Here is a 20,682-nt window from a genome sequence, read left to right as displayed (position 1 = left end):
TGACAGTGCGGACTGGAGTTGGTGGATTGCTTTGGTTCTCAACGCAGCGAGCTGCAGCCCAAGAGAAGGTCAAGAACATGAGAGTAAGAACAGGAGTTGGCAAACAAGCCCCTTCGAGCCTTCCTACCATTCAGTATAATCGTGGCTAATCTTTGCTGGTCTCTTCTACACCAGTTCCCCATTTACCCTCAATTCCTTAATTTCACACATTTATTTATCCAACTTAAATTTGTGTAATGATTTGCCCTCCACCACCCAAGGGCAGAGAATTCCCGAGATTCACAGTATGGGATAGGGGCCGGGTGGTATATACCTGTGAGTGTTTGGACTCCAGGACCATGAGTGCTCTAATGAATGAGTACTCTCACGACTAGTGCTGAGAGGAGTACCAGTGTACAGTGATTTTGTTAGGCATTATATAAATAGCTCTGAAGAGTTGAGATTGCCCCTCATTTCCCATCACTACCACCTTTTAGTGAAAGACGTGACCTCCAATGATAAATCTTGAGATAATGTAACTATACCTGTTGGCCAAGAGCTTATTAGTATATTGGAAAAAAAATCTTTGTGGTATAAATGGAAAATAAAAACAAAAATTCTGAAAACATTTGGTATTTCCAAGTGTTTTCAATGTGTTCTGTTTTTATCTCAGAGTATTGCATATTGTACTGCCTGGTGCAAAGTGTGCCTGTGTTACCAAAAGTAAATATATCAATTGGATTTTAAGCAATAAGAGCTGGAAAATCATGAAGTCAAAGTGGTTATCTGCAATTCTGCACATTTCTACCAGTGCCCCTGCTGTTAAGGTGCAGGGCCGATTGTTGCCCAATCTTGGAGACACTAAAAATGGAAGTAATACTAAAAGAGCTATGAGGACAACGTTGGCAAAACAGTTGTTTGAGAGTTGCCCAAATTACTTTTTCTGCCCTTTCTCGCCTATGTCTAATATATAATACATATAATATATATAAAACAGCCAATGTAAACATTAAGTTTTATACAATTGATTTATGTTGCTATTGCTTGAAGAAGCCGTACCAGTATGAAGGGAAGAACAAATTTGCTGGTCTTTGTGAATGAATATTTTCTTTTTGGACTCGAACTATTGGAATGTAATTTCTACTGCGTTATTTAATCATGACCAGTTTAGTTGGCTTGCACGGTTTGTACATTTACAATGTGAAATTAAAAATATGTGAAGAGAATGAAGTAATAAATTAGCACCATAATTGGAGTCGTATCAATATACAGTTGAAAAAATGTGCAGAAATTAGAGGAAAAATTAATGGTTTTGCAATGGAATTCTGGCATGTTATAGCCTAAAAGAAATAAGCACATTCTTTTGTAACCCAGTTCAGTGCACATTTCTGCACACTAAAGTTAAGGCACGTTGTTGAAATAGACAAAATATTGATCAGCATTCACTTTTCTTACTTTTCATGAAAATAAAGAAAAGTGCAAATGTAATAATTCTGAAATAAAAACAGAAAACCCTGGTCAGACTGCATCTATGGAAATGAGAAAGAGGCCTAAGAGCTGAATGAATTATCACTTATTTATATTTAATGCTGCCAACAGAGGAAAGAAGAAATTATCTTTATCTGCACCCTGGTCATTGTACTTAAAATTCACAATCCTTGCTATAGTAGTTTGACCAGTTTGTTTAGTTTAAGTGTCTAATGTTCTTTGCTGTGATGTTGTTACCCCCCCCCCCACTTTCATCAACATATCACGCCAAATGTTGAAAAACCCAATGGTGAAAGGCCAAGTCTAATTAACGGCAGATGCCAATACAAAATTTGTCCTATTTAACCAGTTAGATTTTAGATCCCCCCCGCCCCCCTCCAGTTAAATGTAATAGACCCCATAGTACATTTCATGTTGTTTTTGTCATATGCAGACAATTACAATGGGGCGTATGTACAGTGAAAATCTTGTTTGCAGCAGCATCACTCAGACAATGCACAAATTAGAGATAACTTATTTGTAAATTAGACATCCTGCAAGAAAGTAAAAAGAGAAAAACTACAAAAAAGGACATTAGTGCAAAACACAATCAGGGAAAAAAGTTATAAAAGTGAGATGGTTCTTAGTGAACTGTTGTCAATGTCGGAATGTGGTTGTGCGGGTTGGTTCAAGAACCCAATAGTTTAGAGTCATAAGAATGGGAGCAGACACTTCACCCCTTCATGTCCATGCCGACCACCAATCACCCGTTCGTATTAGTTCTATGTTATCCTACTTTCTCTTCTACTCCCTACACACTAGGGGCAATTCACAGAGGCCAATTAACCCACACGTCTTTGGGATGTGGGAGAAAACTGAAGTTCACACAGTCACCAGGGAATATGCAAACTGCACACGGACTGCACCCGAGGTCAGGATTGAACCCAGGCTTCTGGCGCTGTGAAGCAGCAGCTTTACCAGCTGCACCACTGTGCTGCCCCATAGGAAAGTTGCTGTTCCTGAACTTGCTGGTATCTGACTACGTTCTGCCCAACGGTAACAGGAGAAGGCGGCATGGCCCAGATGTATCTTTGATGATATATGCTGCCGCCCTGAGGTAGTGCCTCATGTTGATGCTTTAACTGGTGGGGAAAGCTGCTGGTGATGGGTCGGGCTATGTTCACCACTCTCTGCAGCCTCTTGCTTTCTTGTGTGTTGGAATTGCCAAGAAAATTAGTTTTCCTTGTTCATCCATTAATCTATATTATTAAATAGACTTACCATCTATTTATGTGGCAGTGCTGTACAATTTGGCCGCCATGTTTCTCCATATGGTAGCAATGACAGTCGTTCCAATATACTACAAAATCTCGAGTTAAGATGTCTGAGCTTTAAAAGTGCACGTTGCTTTTGTTTGATTTCTGCTAAAAGTCACATTGGTAAACTACAACTTTTAATCAATGAAGAGCAATTGTCAGAGGTGCTGAGAGCAAAACATTATCAATTTCAGTTTTTGATTCAAGCTAATTAATCTTGGAGAAACCGATGACATTCTGCGATTGGCTTTCGTGCACCTGGGGATAGTGGACTAATATTCTTATTCCTGATTGCTGCATAGTGCTCCACGCTGAAAATTAGTCGTGCAGACATGAGCTTGGATTTTGAAATGTTTGCAGCTGGAATGCTTCTCAATAGTTAACTGTGCCTCCTACATGTAGGATGTGCCTTTACTTAAATCCCACTGACGTTCAGTCTTACCCATAGAAATCCCCCTCCCCAAGATTAAGCTATTGGGTGTCCTCGGATCACAGAAATGGCTATCACTGGAGAGCGGGCAAGCACAGGAAGAGTGGCCACTGCCAGCATCTATGACTCAATGAGTGAGGTGTCTGCTCTGCTCAACCCAGCCCCCAATTGAGGCTACGTGGCGGGTGACAAAATAAGGCACATGGAGATGCCTTGCTCCCCTGCCTTGTGCAGAAGATGTCAGCATCTCCATGCATCCCACCGGTTTCCCACATACTCTTTTGTAGGTTGGGTGATCATAACATGGAGGGGACCCGAAGAGAAAATTATTTGGCCATAAAAGAGTAAGCATATCGATGAATGCTAAATTAAATTGTATATATATTGTAAACCCTCTCCATAAATTTTATTGGGATCGAGAATAAAAAGGTACAATATTGAGCATGTTTATTTTATTGGGGATGCAGCATGCATAAAATGTGCAAGTAAATAGGCAGAAAAGAGTCTGTCAAATTGTGGCAGAAGTTAAAGCCTTGAGTGATTTGGTGAGGGCTTCAAATGCGATTTTTGACAGCTGAACAAATCTTGGAGATGTCACCACTAAATGCATCTCTCTGAATCAGCATGCTTTTCAGATAAAATTTGCCGTTCCCTATTGATTTAGATTGTTTTGAAAAATATATATGTTTGCTTCATGTAGGTACCAAGCGATGTTTTCGTACACAGAATTATTTACTGTAAAGTTATTAACGAGAGATTAAAATAAAAAAGGCACACATTGTAGGAGTAACTCAGTGGGTTAGGCAGCATCTCTCGAGAACATGAATAGTTGATGTTTCGGGTTGGACCCCTTCTCTAAAATGGCTGTCCAGATGAAGAGAATCCCTTGTTTTCTGTGCAATCATAGCTTAACTGTGTTGCTGTTTGAAAGGCATTGGACCATGATATGATGTACAGACTTCAAAACCTAGGTGCTGGAGCATATTTCATTAAGTAGGAAATATGTTTTAACTTTACAGACCAGCATTACTAGAGGTGTGCACTTCGGGGTGAGGGGGATAGCTAAATTCAGATATTTTTGGGGGGGTATTCTCATCAACCTATTCAAAGGGAATACCTTTGGAACTTAATGGTAATGGAAAACAGGAATGGAAAACAATCAGATGTTGTTAGTTTATGCTAAACTCTATAACTCCCCTGGGGGCACATGTTACATAAGAAATTCAAATGTGAACAATTTAGCACACCACCTGATTTTTAGGTAAAATTAAATTCTCTCCACATGGCGAGATTCTATAGGCAATTTCTTCAAAGCTGCATTCAGTTGCTTTTATGCTACCACCACATCTGGTTTGGCTGGGGGCGATAAGGTTAGATATTTTAAGCAGCATTGATGGCAATTTTAGTCAGTGGTATGAAGTATCGTGAATGCTAACCTTTTAAACTTTCATTTAGGTGTTTCATTGAGGATTTTTAGTTATTTCATATCATATCATATCATATATATACAGCCGGAAACAGGCCTTTTCGGCCCTCCAAGTCCGTGCCGCCCAGTGATCCCCGTACATTAACACTATCCTACACCCACTAGGGACAATTTTTTTTTTTTTTTACATTTACCCAGCCAATTAACCTACATACCTGTACGTCTTTGGAGTGTGGGAGGAAACCGAAGATCTCGGAGTAAACCCACGCAGATCACGGGGAGAACGTACAAACTCCTTACAGTGCAGCACCCGTAGTCAGGATCGAACCTGAGTCTCCGGCGCTGCATTCGCTGTAAAGCAGCAACTCTACCGCTGCGCTACCGTTAGGTTTTCAGTTTTTTTAAGCAATGCTTGCTGGATTTTCCATAATTCGTGTGAATGAATAGACACCTACAGTACAAATATCAGGGAGCATATGTGATCATGATTCAGATCAGGCTACAAAACAATAAAGGCAGCTGTGTGATGGGATTGAAATTTACCCACCTTGTGCAATCTACTGTTGCAATGTTCTATGACCTGAGGGATTGGCAATTATTCTTGTTTGCCACAGACTATTCTTGATCGTATGTTGGAATATCACGTTTATTTGGGAATGTTACAGACTTAATACCAGTAAACTGCAGAAACTAGATGAAGAATGAAAAGAAGTGAAAAAGCAAAGAACACGGAGAAAAATGTTTTTTTGTTTATAACGTTTGTAATCATTTACTCTTCAAGAGATATAACTGCCAAATAATTTTATATTTTAAGTTCCTAATTAAAATCTAGTGAGCTCAATCAGTGATCTTTTCATGTCATCAAATAAGCAGTAGAGATTATTTTCAGTCCTTTAGGGTTTGTATATGCCAGTGGCCAAATCAGCATGATGTAACATGAAAAGTTTGCTGCAATATAAGTAAATATGTGTCCTTAGTTTGCTGAAGTTGGCAGAAACTGTTAACATGCTTTTTAAAGTATAAAAACATTACACAAAGCGCTGGAGTCACTCAACAGGTCAGGCAGCATCTCTGGAGATCATGGACAGGCAATGTTTCTTCAGTCTGAAGAAGAGTCCCAACCCGCCTCTTGCATATGAGATCAGTGAACTATTTCTGCAGACTTGGTAAAGTGGATGTGCTCAGGGGATGTGCTTGGATATGGCAATACTCCAGTTTAGTTTAGAGATACAGCGCAGAAACAGGCCCTTCGGATCACCACGCCGCCCAGCGATCCCACACGCTAACAATATCTCACACACACTAGAGACAATTTACAATTATACCAATTAAGCTCCAAACCGGTACGTCTTTAGTAAAAAACTGGAAAACCCATGCAGGCCACAGGGAGAACATACAAACTCCGTACTGACAATCATCCGTGGTCAGGATTGAACCCGTGTCTTTGGCGCTGTAAAACAGCAACCCTACTGCTGTGCTGTCCTGTGTCCACTGTTTTTCAAGAAAAAAATTCATTCTGCAATTGCACTTCACACATATGACAATAAAAGCATAATTGAACCCAAAACATAGCCTGATCATGTTCCCCAGAGATGCTGCCTGACCTGCTGAATTATCCCAGCACTTTGTCTTTTTCCTTTGTAAACCAGCATCTGCAGTTCCTTGTGTCTATACTTTTAAAGTCATGTTTTTAACCACTTACTTTGGCATAGAGTGCCAGAAAATTTTGAAATCTTACAATTCATAAATCTGTGAACATAAGTGGACAATTTTTTCTGTGGAAATAATAAAAAACACAATCCAATCAGAAGATGACTGGACCAGTTGCTACCTTCCTTCGCCAATGTATTTTATTTGTTTGTAAGATAATAATTTTTACTATTTATGCATTTCAATTGATTAAGAATGTAATTAATGATTAATGTCACTAATTTTGTGCTGTTTTGTCTTTGAAATACTCCCACAATTGATCTGATGAATGAGCAACAACCTCACAATGTAACTAAACTTATTCAGTGCTAAGTCTTGCTCTTTTCTTCAATGTACCATGGTGCTACTTTCACATTTCTTGTACTCGTCCATAATTTATGATTGGTTTCATAATGGTAAGATTTATGAACATCAAATAAATTATAGTCAGTTTCATCAGTGGTAACCTTTTGAGCAATCCCGCTGGCTTCATTGATATTTTTTCTTCTTGATGTCTTGCATCTTGGTATTTTATAGGCGTACAGATGGATTTTAATTAGTTTTTTTGTCACATTCGGGCTGGAGTGCGTAATGCTCAACTCCCTCAACCAGCAATTAAAAATTATGGATGACAATTTTCTTAAAACAAATGGTTAGAAACATAATTCAACTTTTGCATTGAATCTTTCTGTCAAATGGCATAATATTCTTATCTTGGGATATTGTAGTACAATGGTTTAGTTACCAGAACTGCTATGTGAAGGGTAGTCTATTGATATGCAGGTGAGTTTGAATCCCACTGTAACTAGGCAATTAAAATTAATATTACATTAAATGAAAGGCCATATCAGAAATGGCGACTGTAAATGCCCAACTGGTTCAGAAAATTGCTGATCTTAACCTGCTTTTGTTTTTGTAATGATGGAAGAGACTGCTGAAGTTGGAAACTTAAGGTAAAAATAGCGCTGAAAGAACTCAGCGGGTCAAGCAGCAGTAGAGAGAAATGGACAGGCGATTTTTCAGTTCAGGATCTTCCTGGGATCTGTCGAAGAGGGGTCCTAACCTGAAATGTCACCTAAGCATTTGCCTCCACAAGTGTTCTCTGACCTGCTGAGTATCTGCTTTATTTTTTTATCTTTGTAATAATATTAGACTCAATGAAATCTGTCTGACTCTGAAATTCAGGGATAATTGAGCCCCATCCTGTCATCAAAGCAACACCATTTAAAAAAAAAACCATATATACACCTAGGAAAATGTTGTACAGGAATGATATTTGGATCTTAATAACTTTTATGAAAGTTTAAATTTCCTTATTAATCATTTTTTCCAATTGACACAAGTGTCCTCGAGCTGCCAGCTTTCCTTCTTGTGAAGTTAGACATGGTACACCATGGGACTGATGAGCTGTTCAATGATTTAGAATTAGAAGTTTCACTGAGAGTGTTTTGAGATGTCTGGTGAGACTCCACTCCCAGCCCTAACATCTCCCTCTAATGGATTTTGCTGCTTTTGGGGCAGCGTAATCCAATACTGCTGCAACAGCTTAGAAGCAAGATCATAATGATCTCATATCAACAAAATGCACCATAGGGAGTGAAGGAAATGTGGCTTGGAGACCTCCAATGGATTTGTCAGACTGCATGTATTCTGATTATTACGTATGTTTAATTGGTTAAAGTAACAAGAACCAATAAGCACAGAAGGACATGGAATTGGAATTAAGAGGCGTAACGATAATGGATAGTAATCAGAACAAGATTTTTCTTAAATGTTGTTGATTTTGAGTGGCGCCACACAGGAAGAGCAGAAGTTTGAAGGAAATCAGGATTCGTGGATTAGTATTTTTCAAGGCATTTTGGGCCAAGTTAAAACAAAAGCATGTGATTTTTTTAATGAATGCACGTAGAGGTATGGGCCTGTAGACTGCAAGCACGAGGTGTTAGATGAGTGAGGAATCCAAGTGCGCGGAGGGGTGATGAAATGGGGAATGACTGGTTGGGTTGGTGGTTGCCTGCATCGGGGAAGACAGATGGCTGTGGATTTAAGCATTTCTATCCTCATACCTCATCAGCCACTGCAGCATAAAATCATCTACTGTTATTCTTTTAAATTGTATTCTGGAATCTGGGCATCACCAGCAAATATGACATTTATTGGCCATCTCTGATTGCCCTTGAAGAGGTGTTAATGAGCTGTTGTGTTGAATGACTGCAACTCTTCTGGTGAAGGTAATTCCACTGCGTTGTTGAGTAGGACGTTCCAGGATATAGACTTAATGGCAGCGAAGGGCGACCTATTACATTCCCAAGGCAGAATGGTGTGCTACTTGGAAATGGTTAGGGGAGCCGGAGTGAATAACTGCATGATATTTTGTAGATGGTACTCCTCCCACATCACAAAGATATGCAGGTTTGTAGGTTAATTGGCCTGTAAAATTGCCCCTAGCGTGTGAATCCCTAGGAAGTGGATGAGAAAGTGGGATAACATAGAACTTGTGTGAATGGTCAGTGTGGACTCGGCGAGCCAAAGGTCCTGTTTCCATGCTGTATCTTTCATTCAATTGAATAAAAAAATGTGCTCTGTACCAATATATGGTTGGACTAAATGCATTCCATAAGAAATAAACTATTTTAGAAATTGCCTTTAATATCAAGAAGATTCCTAACACAAAACATCACGAATTCTTCAAGAATTGGAATCTATGACAATAAAATTATTTAATGTGATGACAGTGCCAAATTGTTCTGCAAATTCATGGACAGGCAGTGAGTTGTATACATTTTTAACCTGCAATCTTCCTGTGTGTTTGGATTAGGATTATTATTGTTAATGTTATTGGTCAATTGGGCACTTACCTTCAATGCCATCTGGTGAAATGCACACAATCTTTCACTTGAGGTGTGCATAAAAGAGCTGTGTCTGTAAGAAAAAAGGACAAATGTGCTCAGATTTGTTCTTTCCATACTTAAAACTAGATCATTTTGTACTCTCGTGAACAGCTGAACTGTTGAATAATGTGTTAGGAAATTAATTTCTTAACATCCCTGTTTAACAAATTAGCATTTGTAGGTGCTGGAATTAGGCCCATTATCTTGTAATGTGTGCATTGTCAGCAGCTGCAGTAAAAAATAAAGTAAATCATCTATCTTACTGCAGCAGGTTTCTACAGAATGCATTAAAAAATACCTTAACCACTTTTTAATGCACAGAATTTTATTAGGATTATTCGAGAAAATATATTTATGCTCTTAAATTTCTGAATAAGTTCTATTTAAATTTGTCAGTCATATTGTAGTGAAACTGGCTCTTTGGCTCACAGTGTTCGATTGACCATCAGTTACCCATTCACATCAACCCTACTGAACCAAAAAGACATTTTTTGTTCTCTCCAACGTTCCTGTCAACTACAAGCTGCACGATGTGTTCCTCAATTGTAGAAAGGTTTGTAATTTATTGCAGATGGTCATTGCCTCAAGATAGGAAATTTTAAATACCATCCTATTTTAAGTAGCTATTTGTACCATTAATACTTACAATGGAAGCCTGCTATATTTGGCAAATGGTACTATCTTCTAACCATTATCTTAAGAGTCAAAGAGAGCAAACTGAGGATAATAAGTGCTGTTTGTTTTAAGTTTCCTTAAACTCTGGTCCAATGTTCAATGATAAGAAGCAGCATGTATCCATCCCAGTGTTCCCGTTGTCCTGTTTTGTATTGGTACTTCTGGATTGAACAGTACAAGCATTGTGAAAACTTAATCTGCCTCCAGTCTATATTTTAGTGATCAGCACCAAAGAGCTCTTTTAGAGCCTGTAGGGGTCTGTGCAATGGAGCAATTCATCACTTAGATGAATACATTGTGATTATGCTCAGATGCCAGCTACAAGTGATGGATCTGTGCAATTTATAAAGCAAGAATTTCAGATGAGCTGGACCAGCTGAAGCTCCTTGATTTACACAGATGAGCCATTGAAGGTGGCAGAGCAAGTAGTTCAGGGACATTAAAAAAGAAAATTAATTCTTTGTATTTGTATATCAAATGCAAATGTAAAATGTACAAGGTAATCAAGTGTAAATTATAGTGCTATTTGTGTTGGCACTTCATTATAGGACTGATAAATGGTAATGAGCATGGAGTTGTAGTTTGGAGAGACTTAGAGCTGAGATTATTTTCAGTGAAGCTCTGAAGATTAAATGATGACATGTCTTTAATATTAGAGGTTAAAAATTGATAAATTGTGATGTATTATTTACATCTGTTGGGAGATAGTTATCATTAGTTAATGTTAGGATAATTACAAACAGAATTGATGAGCAAATCAGAAAATAAACTTCACATAAAGCGCAGATATTTTTTCTCCTTAAAGCAACTTGTAAATTATTTGAAGGGGATATTTGAAGATCTAGAAAGAACGTTGTCAAGAACATAAACTTAATTACTGACACCGATCCTTTCCACAAAGGATACAAATCCAGAATATCACTTATCTGTAAATGTGGGTGTTTTATCCACCTCGTGTTATGGCAAATCAGACAAACCCAGAGCCTGGATTCGCGGGGGTGGTGCAACAGTAGATTTGTTGCCTTACAGCACCAGAGACTCGGGTTCAATCCCGACTGCAGATGCTGTCTGTATGTTCTCCCCATGACCGAGTGGGTTTTCCCTGGGTGGTCCGTTTTCCTCCCACACTCCAAAGACGTGTTGGTTTCTAGATTAATTAGCTTTGGTAAAGATTGTAAATTGTCCCTAGTGTGTAGGATGGTGTTGATGTACGAGGATTGCTGGTCAGCGTGGACTTGTGGGCGCTGTCTCTCCCAAATCTGAATATTCTTACTCCCTGTCGAAGATCCTGCCTTGTAGCTTGTTAGGATTTATGTGTATGCTTTTTTTCCGGCAGATAATTAGATTCAATGCAATTCTACTCCCGATATTGTGCACACTTTGTGGAAAGCTTTCAGTTCCTGAATGCCATTTTTTCGCCAAAGTTTGGCTAATCAGATGTTGAATATTTGATGCACATTTTTGGCATGTATTTGTTCTAGCAGGCATTTAATGGGGGGCTTTCTATTCACATCCAAAACAAGTGCCGATTGTGCACTATAATCGAATGAGGGGAGTAAAGCTTAACCCTAGTCCGGGATGCACTGGGGACGGGTCCGGTATTCACGACACCTTCATACTGCTTGCTCTCGCCGTACCCACAACCGGAAATACGTCATGTGGTGCCAGCGATTGGTTGGGGGGGGTCACGGGTCTCGGTCCGTTATAACCAAAATCCGCTATATAGAGGTCCGTTATTTCTAGGGTTTACTGTTTCCAACTTTGGATCTTGTATATGTGGTAATCATTTAAAATTTCCAGGGGTAAGTGGGCAGAGTTTGAATGCCAGGCTCATTGAGCAGTCTGAATGGTGAAACATCCGTTCAGGTATCTGTTTCTTACAGCACCTCAAGCTTCTATTCTCTTGACCTACTGCCAACTGAACTCTGTCACCAGACAAAATGTTTTGGAATTACTATTTTCAAAGAACTTTGTCTTTTGGTGCTGCAGTCCAGCAATATATTTTGACACGTTAGTTCTGGTTTTCCCATTGTTAGTAAACCATTACAACACTTTGAAATACTGTCGCAAAATATTTTTAAGGAGATGTCACGGGTAGTATTGCTCTGTCACTGTTATGTAATTATGAGTACATCCACATGTTTATTAATGTAGACTTGGTTTAGTGCAAGATTCTTTATGATATTTGAGAGTAAAAGTTGAAGTTTCAAATACACTGGTGATACAAGGGTTTAAGCTGATGATCCAAAGTGTGAAGAAGGAAAACACCAGGCCAATTTGACAATTCAGTGATCTCCGATGCAATGAAATACCTAGCAATTTAAGTAAACTAAAAATTTCAAGACACTATAAAACCTTTTAATCAAATTTTTCGTGTTTTGCAATGTATCTAATGAAGTGCATTTTTCTTTCAGGATGAAGAGGAAGAAATCAAACTGGAGATCAATATGCTGAAAAAGTATTCTCACCACAGGAATATAGCAACTTACTATGGTGCTTTTATAAAGAAGAGTCTACCTGGACACGATGATCAACTCTGGGTAAACAGATATATTTATTATATTGCTTAAAGGATCTTGGTGATTCGTGTTGAGTGAATGAATTGCTTTGAAGTGTAGTTGACTTGGTCATTGAGTTTTCTGCGGAAATAAAGGAGTCACGTTTTTCTGTAAATAAGAACGGTAATTTTGAGATGATGTGGAAGCTTTTATCATGCTGAAATTCACTCTTGGTATTAGTTTTGCTGCTATTCTTCCAGCAAATTGTGGCAAGTGCAGATTTTTCTTTGGTTATCTTTTGTAAGGTAAAAATGGAGATTGTCAGATTACAAGTACATTGCAATGCTTGGAAGGTGATGATAAGTTAAATCCAATTAAAAAGCAGATGCGGCTTGAATCAGTGCTCTTCCTTAATTGACACAAAATTAAGATCCTCCATATTGCAACTGTTTCACCGAACACTTAATAATAATAATAATAATAATGCATTACATTTATATAGCGCTTTTCAAACACTCAAAGACGCTTTACAGGGATTTCTAGAACATAGAGAAGTGAATAAATAGATAAATAAGTAAACGAACAGAGAAAGGAGACAGAAGGTTAGGTGACCTTCAGTGGTTGAAGGCAGGCTTGCACTTGGTCTGTCAAGGCCTGCTGGATCTCATGGTTGTTAACCATTTTAACTCTTCTTCCCTTTCCCATACTGGCATTTCTATTCTGGGCCTCCTCTATTGCCAGAGTGAGGTCATTAATTTGGAAAGGAGGCACAAAAGATTCACCAGACTGTTATCTTGACTTGTGAGCCTCAGCTGTACGGAGAGGCTGGAGAGGCAGGAACCATTTCTTTGGAGGATAATAGGATGAGCAGTGACCTTATTGAAGTATTGAATAATGAGGGGCATAGATGAAGTGAATGCCCAGAGTAGACGATTCTCAAACTAGAGGGCATAGACTTAGGGCGAGAGTGAAGAGATTTCAGAGGACCTTCTTTGCAGCTTTTTCACTCAGCGCAGTTGATATCTGGAATGAGTTGCCAGAGGAAACTATGGAAACAGATGCAGGTATGACTTTCAAATGATATTTGCGCAGATACATCGGTACGAAGGGTTTAGAAAACTTACAAGATTCAGTCTGTCGGTATCTCCAAAGTCTTTTAATATTCTACAATCTCTTGAAAAAGCGTGCTCTCTACATATTCTTCAGGCCAAATTGCTGTTTGTTTATTTCTGATAACCTAGAGAGCAACCAAAAATTTTTAAACATGCACTTTGACATCATCTGCAGGCCCATTTATATCAGTAACTAGAACAGGGTGGACCCAGTGGGCCCAAAGCTCTCCTGCATTGGTCTAGTACCCTACCCTGCCCCCCCCCCCCACCCCACCCCTACTCAGGGACTCCATCCTCCCTGAACCTCCCTTGTCCCCCCCTCCTCTTCCCCATTCCCTCCACCCCCCTCACCCACTCCATCCCCCCTCAACCCGGGCAGTCAGATCCCCCACATCCCCCTCCTCTGCAAGAGATTAATATAAATTAATAGATATACAATATAAAATTTTATATTCTTACATTATATTTTGTATTATTATTATATTATATCATTATTATTTTTATTATTACCCTGGAGGTGTGTGTACGCGTGTGCCGCGCTGCTCGCTGGGAGTTGTAGTCCGGTGATGGTCCGGGGCGCTGGAGCCGGATGGGAGCATGGACTACACCTCCCGGCGGGCAACGCATTGGGTCCAAACCTCTACTGATGGCCATTCCCGCCCCGCGGTTCTTCTTTCCCTCCTCCACACCCACTCCGCCCCCCCTTAAACCTCCCCATGGCCGGGGTGGGCGAGGGGGGAAAGGAAAGGGGAGAAGGAGCCACTCACTCACCCCCCCACCCCGATTGGTCGCCACTCGAGCGGGTCCCTCCCCCCTCCGAGGTCCCAACTGCGCTCGCGCGGACCTTCCATTGTGACGTCGAAAACGGAGGCAGGCGCGGCTAACGGGCAGGGTAAGTGAAAAGGGATTTATTAAAGTTTAAAAAGTAAGTGATTTTTAAAGTTTAAAAAGTGATTTTTAAAGTTTAAAAAGTGATTTTTAAAGTTTAAAAAGTGAATAACTTTTAAAATATAACAAACATTTGAACCGCAGGACAATGGTGAGTAAGGTGGGCCTAAAATTGTTGCACTATCATGTACCATTTTGACTGCATTTTGGGAACAAATCTATCCACAAACACCCAAAAATACAAGATGAGAGCTTTAGTAATATAAATTTATATAGATATTGTTTTATCTAGTGGCCTCACTCGAATCATCTGATGCATGGAAACCATGTACTCACTGCACTTCAAGCAGAATTCTTTTCAGGGTTAATATTCTTGAAGAACAGGACTTTGCTGCTGACTCTGCCAAGGCTGGTGAAAGGAATTTTGTTTTAGGAACATGTAGTCTCTGAGACTCAATTGCCACTTCATTCTGGTCAATGCACCAAATTGTTCTTCAACAATAATTATATTTGTTGTAACTATCTATAGATTCCAACCAATGTTGATCCAGCCATTAACTGGAGCAAGGGTGCTTTGCTTCCCATTTATGAACTGCTGCAGCAATAGCATCAAGATGAGCACCCGGCAGAATGATTTAAGTCTTTACATGACCATCTGCAGACAGTTGTCAGCATTGACACATGTTTCTGGTAATTTACTGTATATTGTTATTGTTGCATCTCAAGATGCAACATCTCAAGCTGCAGCAAGTAAGAATTTCATTGTTCCAGTCCATGTCTTATGCACATGGCGAATACATATCCTTAACTCTTGAGTTTGCGTTCTTTTCGAACATTAAGTGGAGGATTGGGGATTTCCGACGTTGGGAGACTGCATTTAAGCACTTTTCACTTGCAGCTGCATAGACTGATATAAAAGCATCTTGCATCTCACACCATGGCATGCATCAGCACGAGTTCCACAATGTCCAATTGTGGTAAATGTAAACCAACTGCTGTTGCTAGGATGAATCCTAAAGCAGAAGAACAAGCTGTCTTAAGTCTATTATTGCAGCTTTTCGATCTGGTGTTAGAAGAATATTCATGCGGGCAAGCAAGCTCAGTGTTCTTGTACTTGGTCTATTGAAGCATTCAGCTTGTTTTTCTGTTACCATTGGCAGCTGTTCCCATTAGTCCACGACTCTGCATTGCCTGCGATTGTGAAAAGCAAACATTCTGTAAATCGGAAATAAAAAGTGAAAAAAGTAAGCTAAAGAAGACTGGGACTGAGCTTTTGAGTTTATTGCAGTGTGGACGGATTACAATAATAAAACTTAATTGGCTAATGTAATTGTATCTGAGTGATGAAAACAAAATCCTTGTGTGTGATCTGTGCAACTCGATGCAACACATGCCACTAATTACATTTGTTGACCTAGTTCCTATAAAGATCATAACATATTACACACACACACACACACACACACACACACACACACACACACACACACACACACACACACACACACACACACACACACTCTCTCTCTCTCTCTCTCTCTCTCTCTCTCTCTCTCTCTCTCTCTCTCTCTCTCTCTCTCTCTCTCTCTCTCTCTCTCTCTCTCTCTCTCTCTCTCTCTCTCTCTCTCTCTCCCCCTCCCTCCCTCTCTCTCTCTCTCTCTCTCTCTCTCTCCCTCCCTCTCTCTCTCTCTCCCCCTCCCTCCCTCTCTCTCTCTCTCCCCTCCCTCCCTCTCTCTCTCTCTCCCCCTCCCTCCCTCTCTCTCTCTCTCTCCCTCCCTCCCTCTCTCCCTCTCTCCCTCCCTCCCTCCCTCTCTCCCTCCCTCTCTCTCTCTCTCCCTCTCTCTCTCCCTCTCTCTCTCTCTCTCCCTCTCTCTCTCTCTCCCTCTCTCCCTCTCTCTCTCCCTCTCTCTCTCTCTCTCTCTCTCTCTCTAGTGGCTAATGCGGTTCCAGGCATTATACTGAAACATTTTAGGTAAATGCACAACATTAATTCTGCAGGAACAATGGTGCATCAAGTTATTAACTAATTTTCTTTAGGGACAAGGAACTGCAGATGCTGGAATCTTGATCAAAACACAATGTGCTGGAGTTTAATGTAGATAAGTGTGAGGTTATTCACTTTGGAAGTAAGAATAGAAAGGCAGATTATTATCTGAATGGTGTCAAGTTAGGAAGAGGGGGAGTTCAACGAGATCTGGGTGTCCTAGTGCATCAGTCAATGAAAGGAAGCATGCAGGTTCAGCAGGCAGTGAAGAAAGCCAATGGAATGTTGGCCTTCGTAACAAGAGGAGTTGAGTATAGGAGCAAAGAGGTCCTTCTACAGTTGTACCGGGCCCTGGTGAGACCGCACCTGGAGTACTGTGTGCAGTTTTGGTCTCCAAATTTGAGGAAGGATATTCTTGCTATGGAGGGCGTGCAGCGTAGGTTCACTAGGTTAATTCCCGGAATGGCGGGACTGTCGTATGTTGAAAGGCTGGAGCGATTGGGCTTGTATACACTGGAATTTAGAAGGATGAGGGGGGATCTTATTGAAACATATAAGATAATTAGGGGATTGGACACATTAGAGGCAGATAACATGTTCCCAATGTTGGGGGAGTCCAGAACAAGGGGCCACAGTTTGAGAATAAGGGGTAGGCCATTTAGAACGGAGATGAGGAAGAACTTTTTCAGTCAGAGGGTGGTGAAGGTGTGGAATTCTCTGCCTCAGAAGGCAGTGGAGGCCAGTTCGTTGGATGCTTTCAAGAGAGAGCTGGATAGAGCTCTTAAGGATAGCGGAGTGAGGGGGTATGGGGAGAAGGCAGGAACGGGGTACTGATTGAGAGTGATCAGCCATGATCGCATTGAATGGCGGTGCTGGCTCGAAGGGCTGAATGGCCTACTCCTGCACCTATTGTCTATTGTCTATTGGAACTCAGCAGTCAGGCAGTATATGTGGAGGGAGTGGACAGGAGAAATTTTGGGTCGGGACCCTTCTTCAGACACGTTTTCTATGTGGAATTAGATGATGAAATAACCATGCATTTGGATAACATTTGGTTTTCTTTATAGTGTCAGAGGAACCTTTAACAGAGGGCTACCAACATAATATTTCAAACATAATGTGTTGAGAATGTGATAACAAAAAAACACAGAACAGCTCTCTCCTCTGGGGGCATGCTGGAACATTAGCCCTGATGCAGAAGCCAGAACTCAGTCACTATTTACAAATAAAGGGTTGGCTTAGTTTTAGAGATACAGTGCAAAACAGGCCCTTCAGCCCATCGAGTATGTGCCGACCAAAGATCACCTCCATACATTAACACCATCCTACACACTAGGCTCAGTTTACAATTTTTATCAAAGCCAATTAACCCACAAACCTGTACGTCCTTGGAATGTGGGGAGAAACTGGAGTACCGGGGAAAACCCATGTGGTCACAGGGAGAAGGTAAAAACTCCGTATAGACAGCAGCTGTCTGTTTTGGTAGATGAGGTGAATTATTTTCTAAAGATCATGGGTCATTAGAATTCTCATCATTAAATAGCAGGAGGAGCAGAGTTTTTGTATATTTTTAAGGCAGAGATTAATAAATTCTTGGTAAGCAAAGAGGCCAATGAGTGCCTAAGATAGATAGGTATGTTGAGTAGAGATTGCATTTCATCCAAGAGTTGAATGCCCTACTCCTGCTTCTAATTTGTATGTAAGCAAATGTCAGAGTGGAGCCTGACCAATATCCTGTGTGGAAATAAGCTTGTCACCAAATGAGTCAAACTAACATTTACTTATAAAATGATTGCAGGTGTGTCTGACTTCTGCATGCAGTTAAATTACATATACTAATTAATAATGAGATCTATAATCGTGAAACAGCTGAGGTAGGTAGGGTAATTTGTTTTCAATTACATTTTGCATTCATTGGAGGCCTTGCTCCATATATGGTGTGCTCTACCATATAGTGCACTATCAAAATAGATCAGTTATTAATGGTATAGACAATACTCTGTTCAAAAGATCAGTATTGGTCTTTCTAAAATTATTTTTTGTCTCTAATCTTGACGTGATATAGACAGATTTGAAATTTTAGCGCGGGATTTTTATTTCACACTAACCGGCCGTGGACCCATTGGGCCCAAACCTCTTCTGTGGGCCCGGCAACTCCCGTTGGGTCCAAACATCTCATTTGGGCCCGGCAACCCTCCGTACAAACCTCTCCTGCGGGCCCGGCAACCCCCATTGGGTCCAAACCTCTCCTGCGGGCCTGGCAACCCTCCCCCGACTGATGACCCGTGGACTTGTTGCGGGCCGGGGAGTTTCCCCTGGGGCCTGGGGTATGCGAGGGGGAGAGGGAGTCACTCACCCCGGCCCCAGACGGCCAGCAGCAGGAGAGCTCTCCTCAAACCCCCCCCCCCCCCCCCGATTGGCCGCCACTCCCGTCACTCGGGCAGCTCCCACCCCACCTCCGAGCTCCCAACTGCTCATTGGGTCCAAACCTCTCCTGATTGCCATTCCTGCCCCGCGGTTTCTCTCTTCATTGAGGGGGGCGGGAACCTCCCCCTCTGTCTCCTTCTGGTCCCTCCTCTTTCACTCCAATCCCACACCCCTTATTGACCGCCTCTCCCTTCACTCCTGCGGGTCCCTTCACCTCCCCCTCCTTCAGGTCTCGCCTCTTCCACTCTCCTCCCCCCCCCCCTCATTGGCCGCCACTCCTGTCACTCGGGCGGGTCCCAACTCCCTCCGAGCTCCCAACTACGCACACGCGGACCTTCCCCCATTGTGATGTCGAAAACTGAGGCAGGCGCGGCTGACGGGCAAGGCAAGTGGAAAAGGGATTAAATTTTTTTTAAATGTCAATAACTTTTAAAATTTAAGACCAATTTGAACGAAACGTGTTATTTGCACATCGCAGGACAATTATGAGTATGGTGGGCCTAAAATTGTTGTGCTATCGTGTACCGTTTTGACTGTAATTCGGGTATAAATCTATCTATATACTAAATCTCTCATTTGTTATCTTGTTTGTGATTGAACTTTAGCCAAAACGGTAGCGTGACAATTTTAGGTCCACCTTGCTCACCGTCATCACTTTAATGGTAAAAATGGTAGTTTTATTGAAATTGGTGTTATATTTGAAAAGTTATTCACATTGTAATGTTTTTAAAAACCCGCGCATGCGCAGTCGGGGGAGGGGCGGTCCTTATGTGAGATGGCCGCCAGACCAGCGCCCACACTTACGTAAGATGGCGCCGGGTGACTCCGCGTGCGCAGTTGGGGGGAAGGTCACCATTTTTGTTCAGCTCCCACTTCCCGCCAGACGCCCAAATGGTTTCCCGGCCCAAGTGGGGGGAGCAGCGCCGCCGCTGCTCCAAATCCCGGGCATCTCCATCATGGCCGCCACTCCCGCTGCTGCTCTAAACCCCGGGCGTCTCCATCGCTGCCGTGTCACTGCGCCCCGGAGCCCTTGCCCCGCCATCACCACCGCCGCTGCCGCTCCAAACCCCGGGCGTCTCCTTCACCGCTCAGCCCCGGAGCCGCCGCTGCTTCTTCCCGCTCTAAACCCCGGGCGTCTCCATCGCTGCCAAAACCGCTGAGCCTCCAGCATCTCCACCGCCGCCGCCGCTCCTCCTGCTGCCGCTCTCAGCCACGGGCGTCTCCTTCACCGCTCAGCCCCGGAGCCACCGCCGAGCAGTTAAAGGTCAGACTAATTAGACCAGGCGGACCCGCTGGGCCCAAACCTCTCCCGCATTCACGCAGCGCCCGACCCCCTTCCGGCCCCACACTCTTCTCCCCCCCTCCCCCTCCTCCAACCCCCTTCCCCTTCCCCTCCTCCCCCTCCCCCCCTGAACTACAGACTGTTGGAAAAAATAGTCGTTTTTCACACATGAATGTAGCACAACGCGTATGTGCATTTGGCATGCATACTTTATTTTGCTGAAAAGTTGCATTTGGTGCCATATTATGAATTTGATGTAAAATTCAGAATTTTGGACATCAAAATTATGAATTTGTAAAACCAAATGTTGGGAGGTCTGTTCATGAACCATACTGCGACCAGACCTCTCCATGTTGGAAGAATGGAAGATGCAGAAAGAGATTCCAAAAGCTGTTTATCGACAGCACAAGGTATGGAGATGAGTCACACCCTCTGTACAGGAGACGATCTCCGGATATGGGAGGATTTCAGGGACATCAAGAAGGACACCGGGATCAACCTATTACTTCTGAATGGGTGGTGCCCTGTAATGCTAAACTCTTGAAGTTGTTCAAATGTCACATCAACGTTGAGATATGCTCCTCTGTAAAGTAGGTCAAATACGTGTTCAAGTACACC

The 20,682-nt window shown here is 41.8% G+C and overlaps 1 protein-coding gene across 2 annotated transcripts in view; it reads left to right on the top strand.

Moving 5' to 3' along the window:
• LOC144595288 (mitogen-activated protein kinase kinase kinase kinase 4) overlaps positions 1–20,682 on the top strand; it is a 247,524-nt gene that overhangs the window by 132,620 nt on the left and 94,222 nt on the right. For both annotated transcript variants that reach the window (XM_078402596.1, XM_078402595.1), the window contains exon 4: positions 12,288–12,413. In XM_078402596.1, coding sequence (XP_078258722.1) covers positions 12,288–12,413 — 126 coding nt within the window. The remainder of the gene's footprint in view (positions 1–12,287; positions 12,414–20,682) is intronic.

The sequence above is a fragment of the Rhinoraja longicauda genome, chromosome 7 (genome assembly GCF_053455715.1).
Source record: "Rhinoraja longicauda isolate Sanriku21f chromosome 7, sRhiLon1.1, whole genome shotgun sequence".
Classification (NCBI taxonomy): domain Eukaryota; kingdom Metazoa; phylum Chordata; class Chondrichthyes; order Rajiformes; family Arhynchobatidae; genus Rhinoraja; species Rhinoraja longicauda.
Note: the sequence above shows the minus strand (reverse complement) of the source record. Positions and strands in the feature narration are given on the sequence as shown.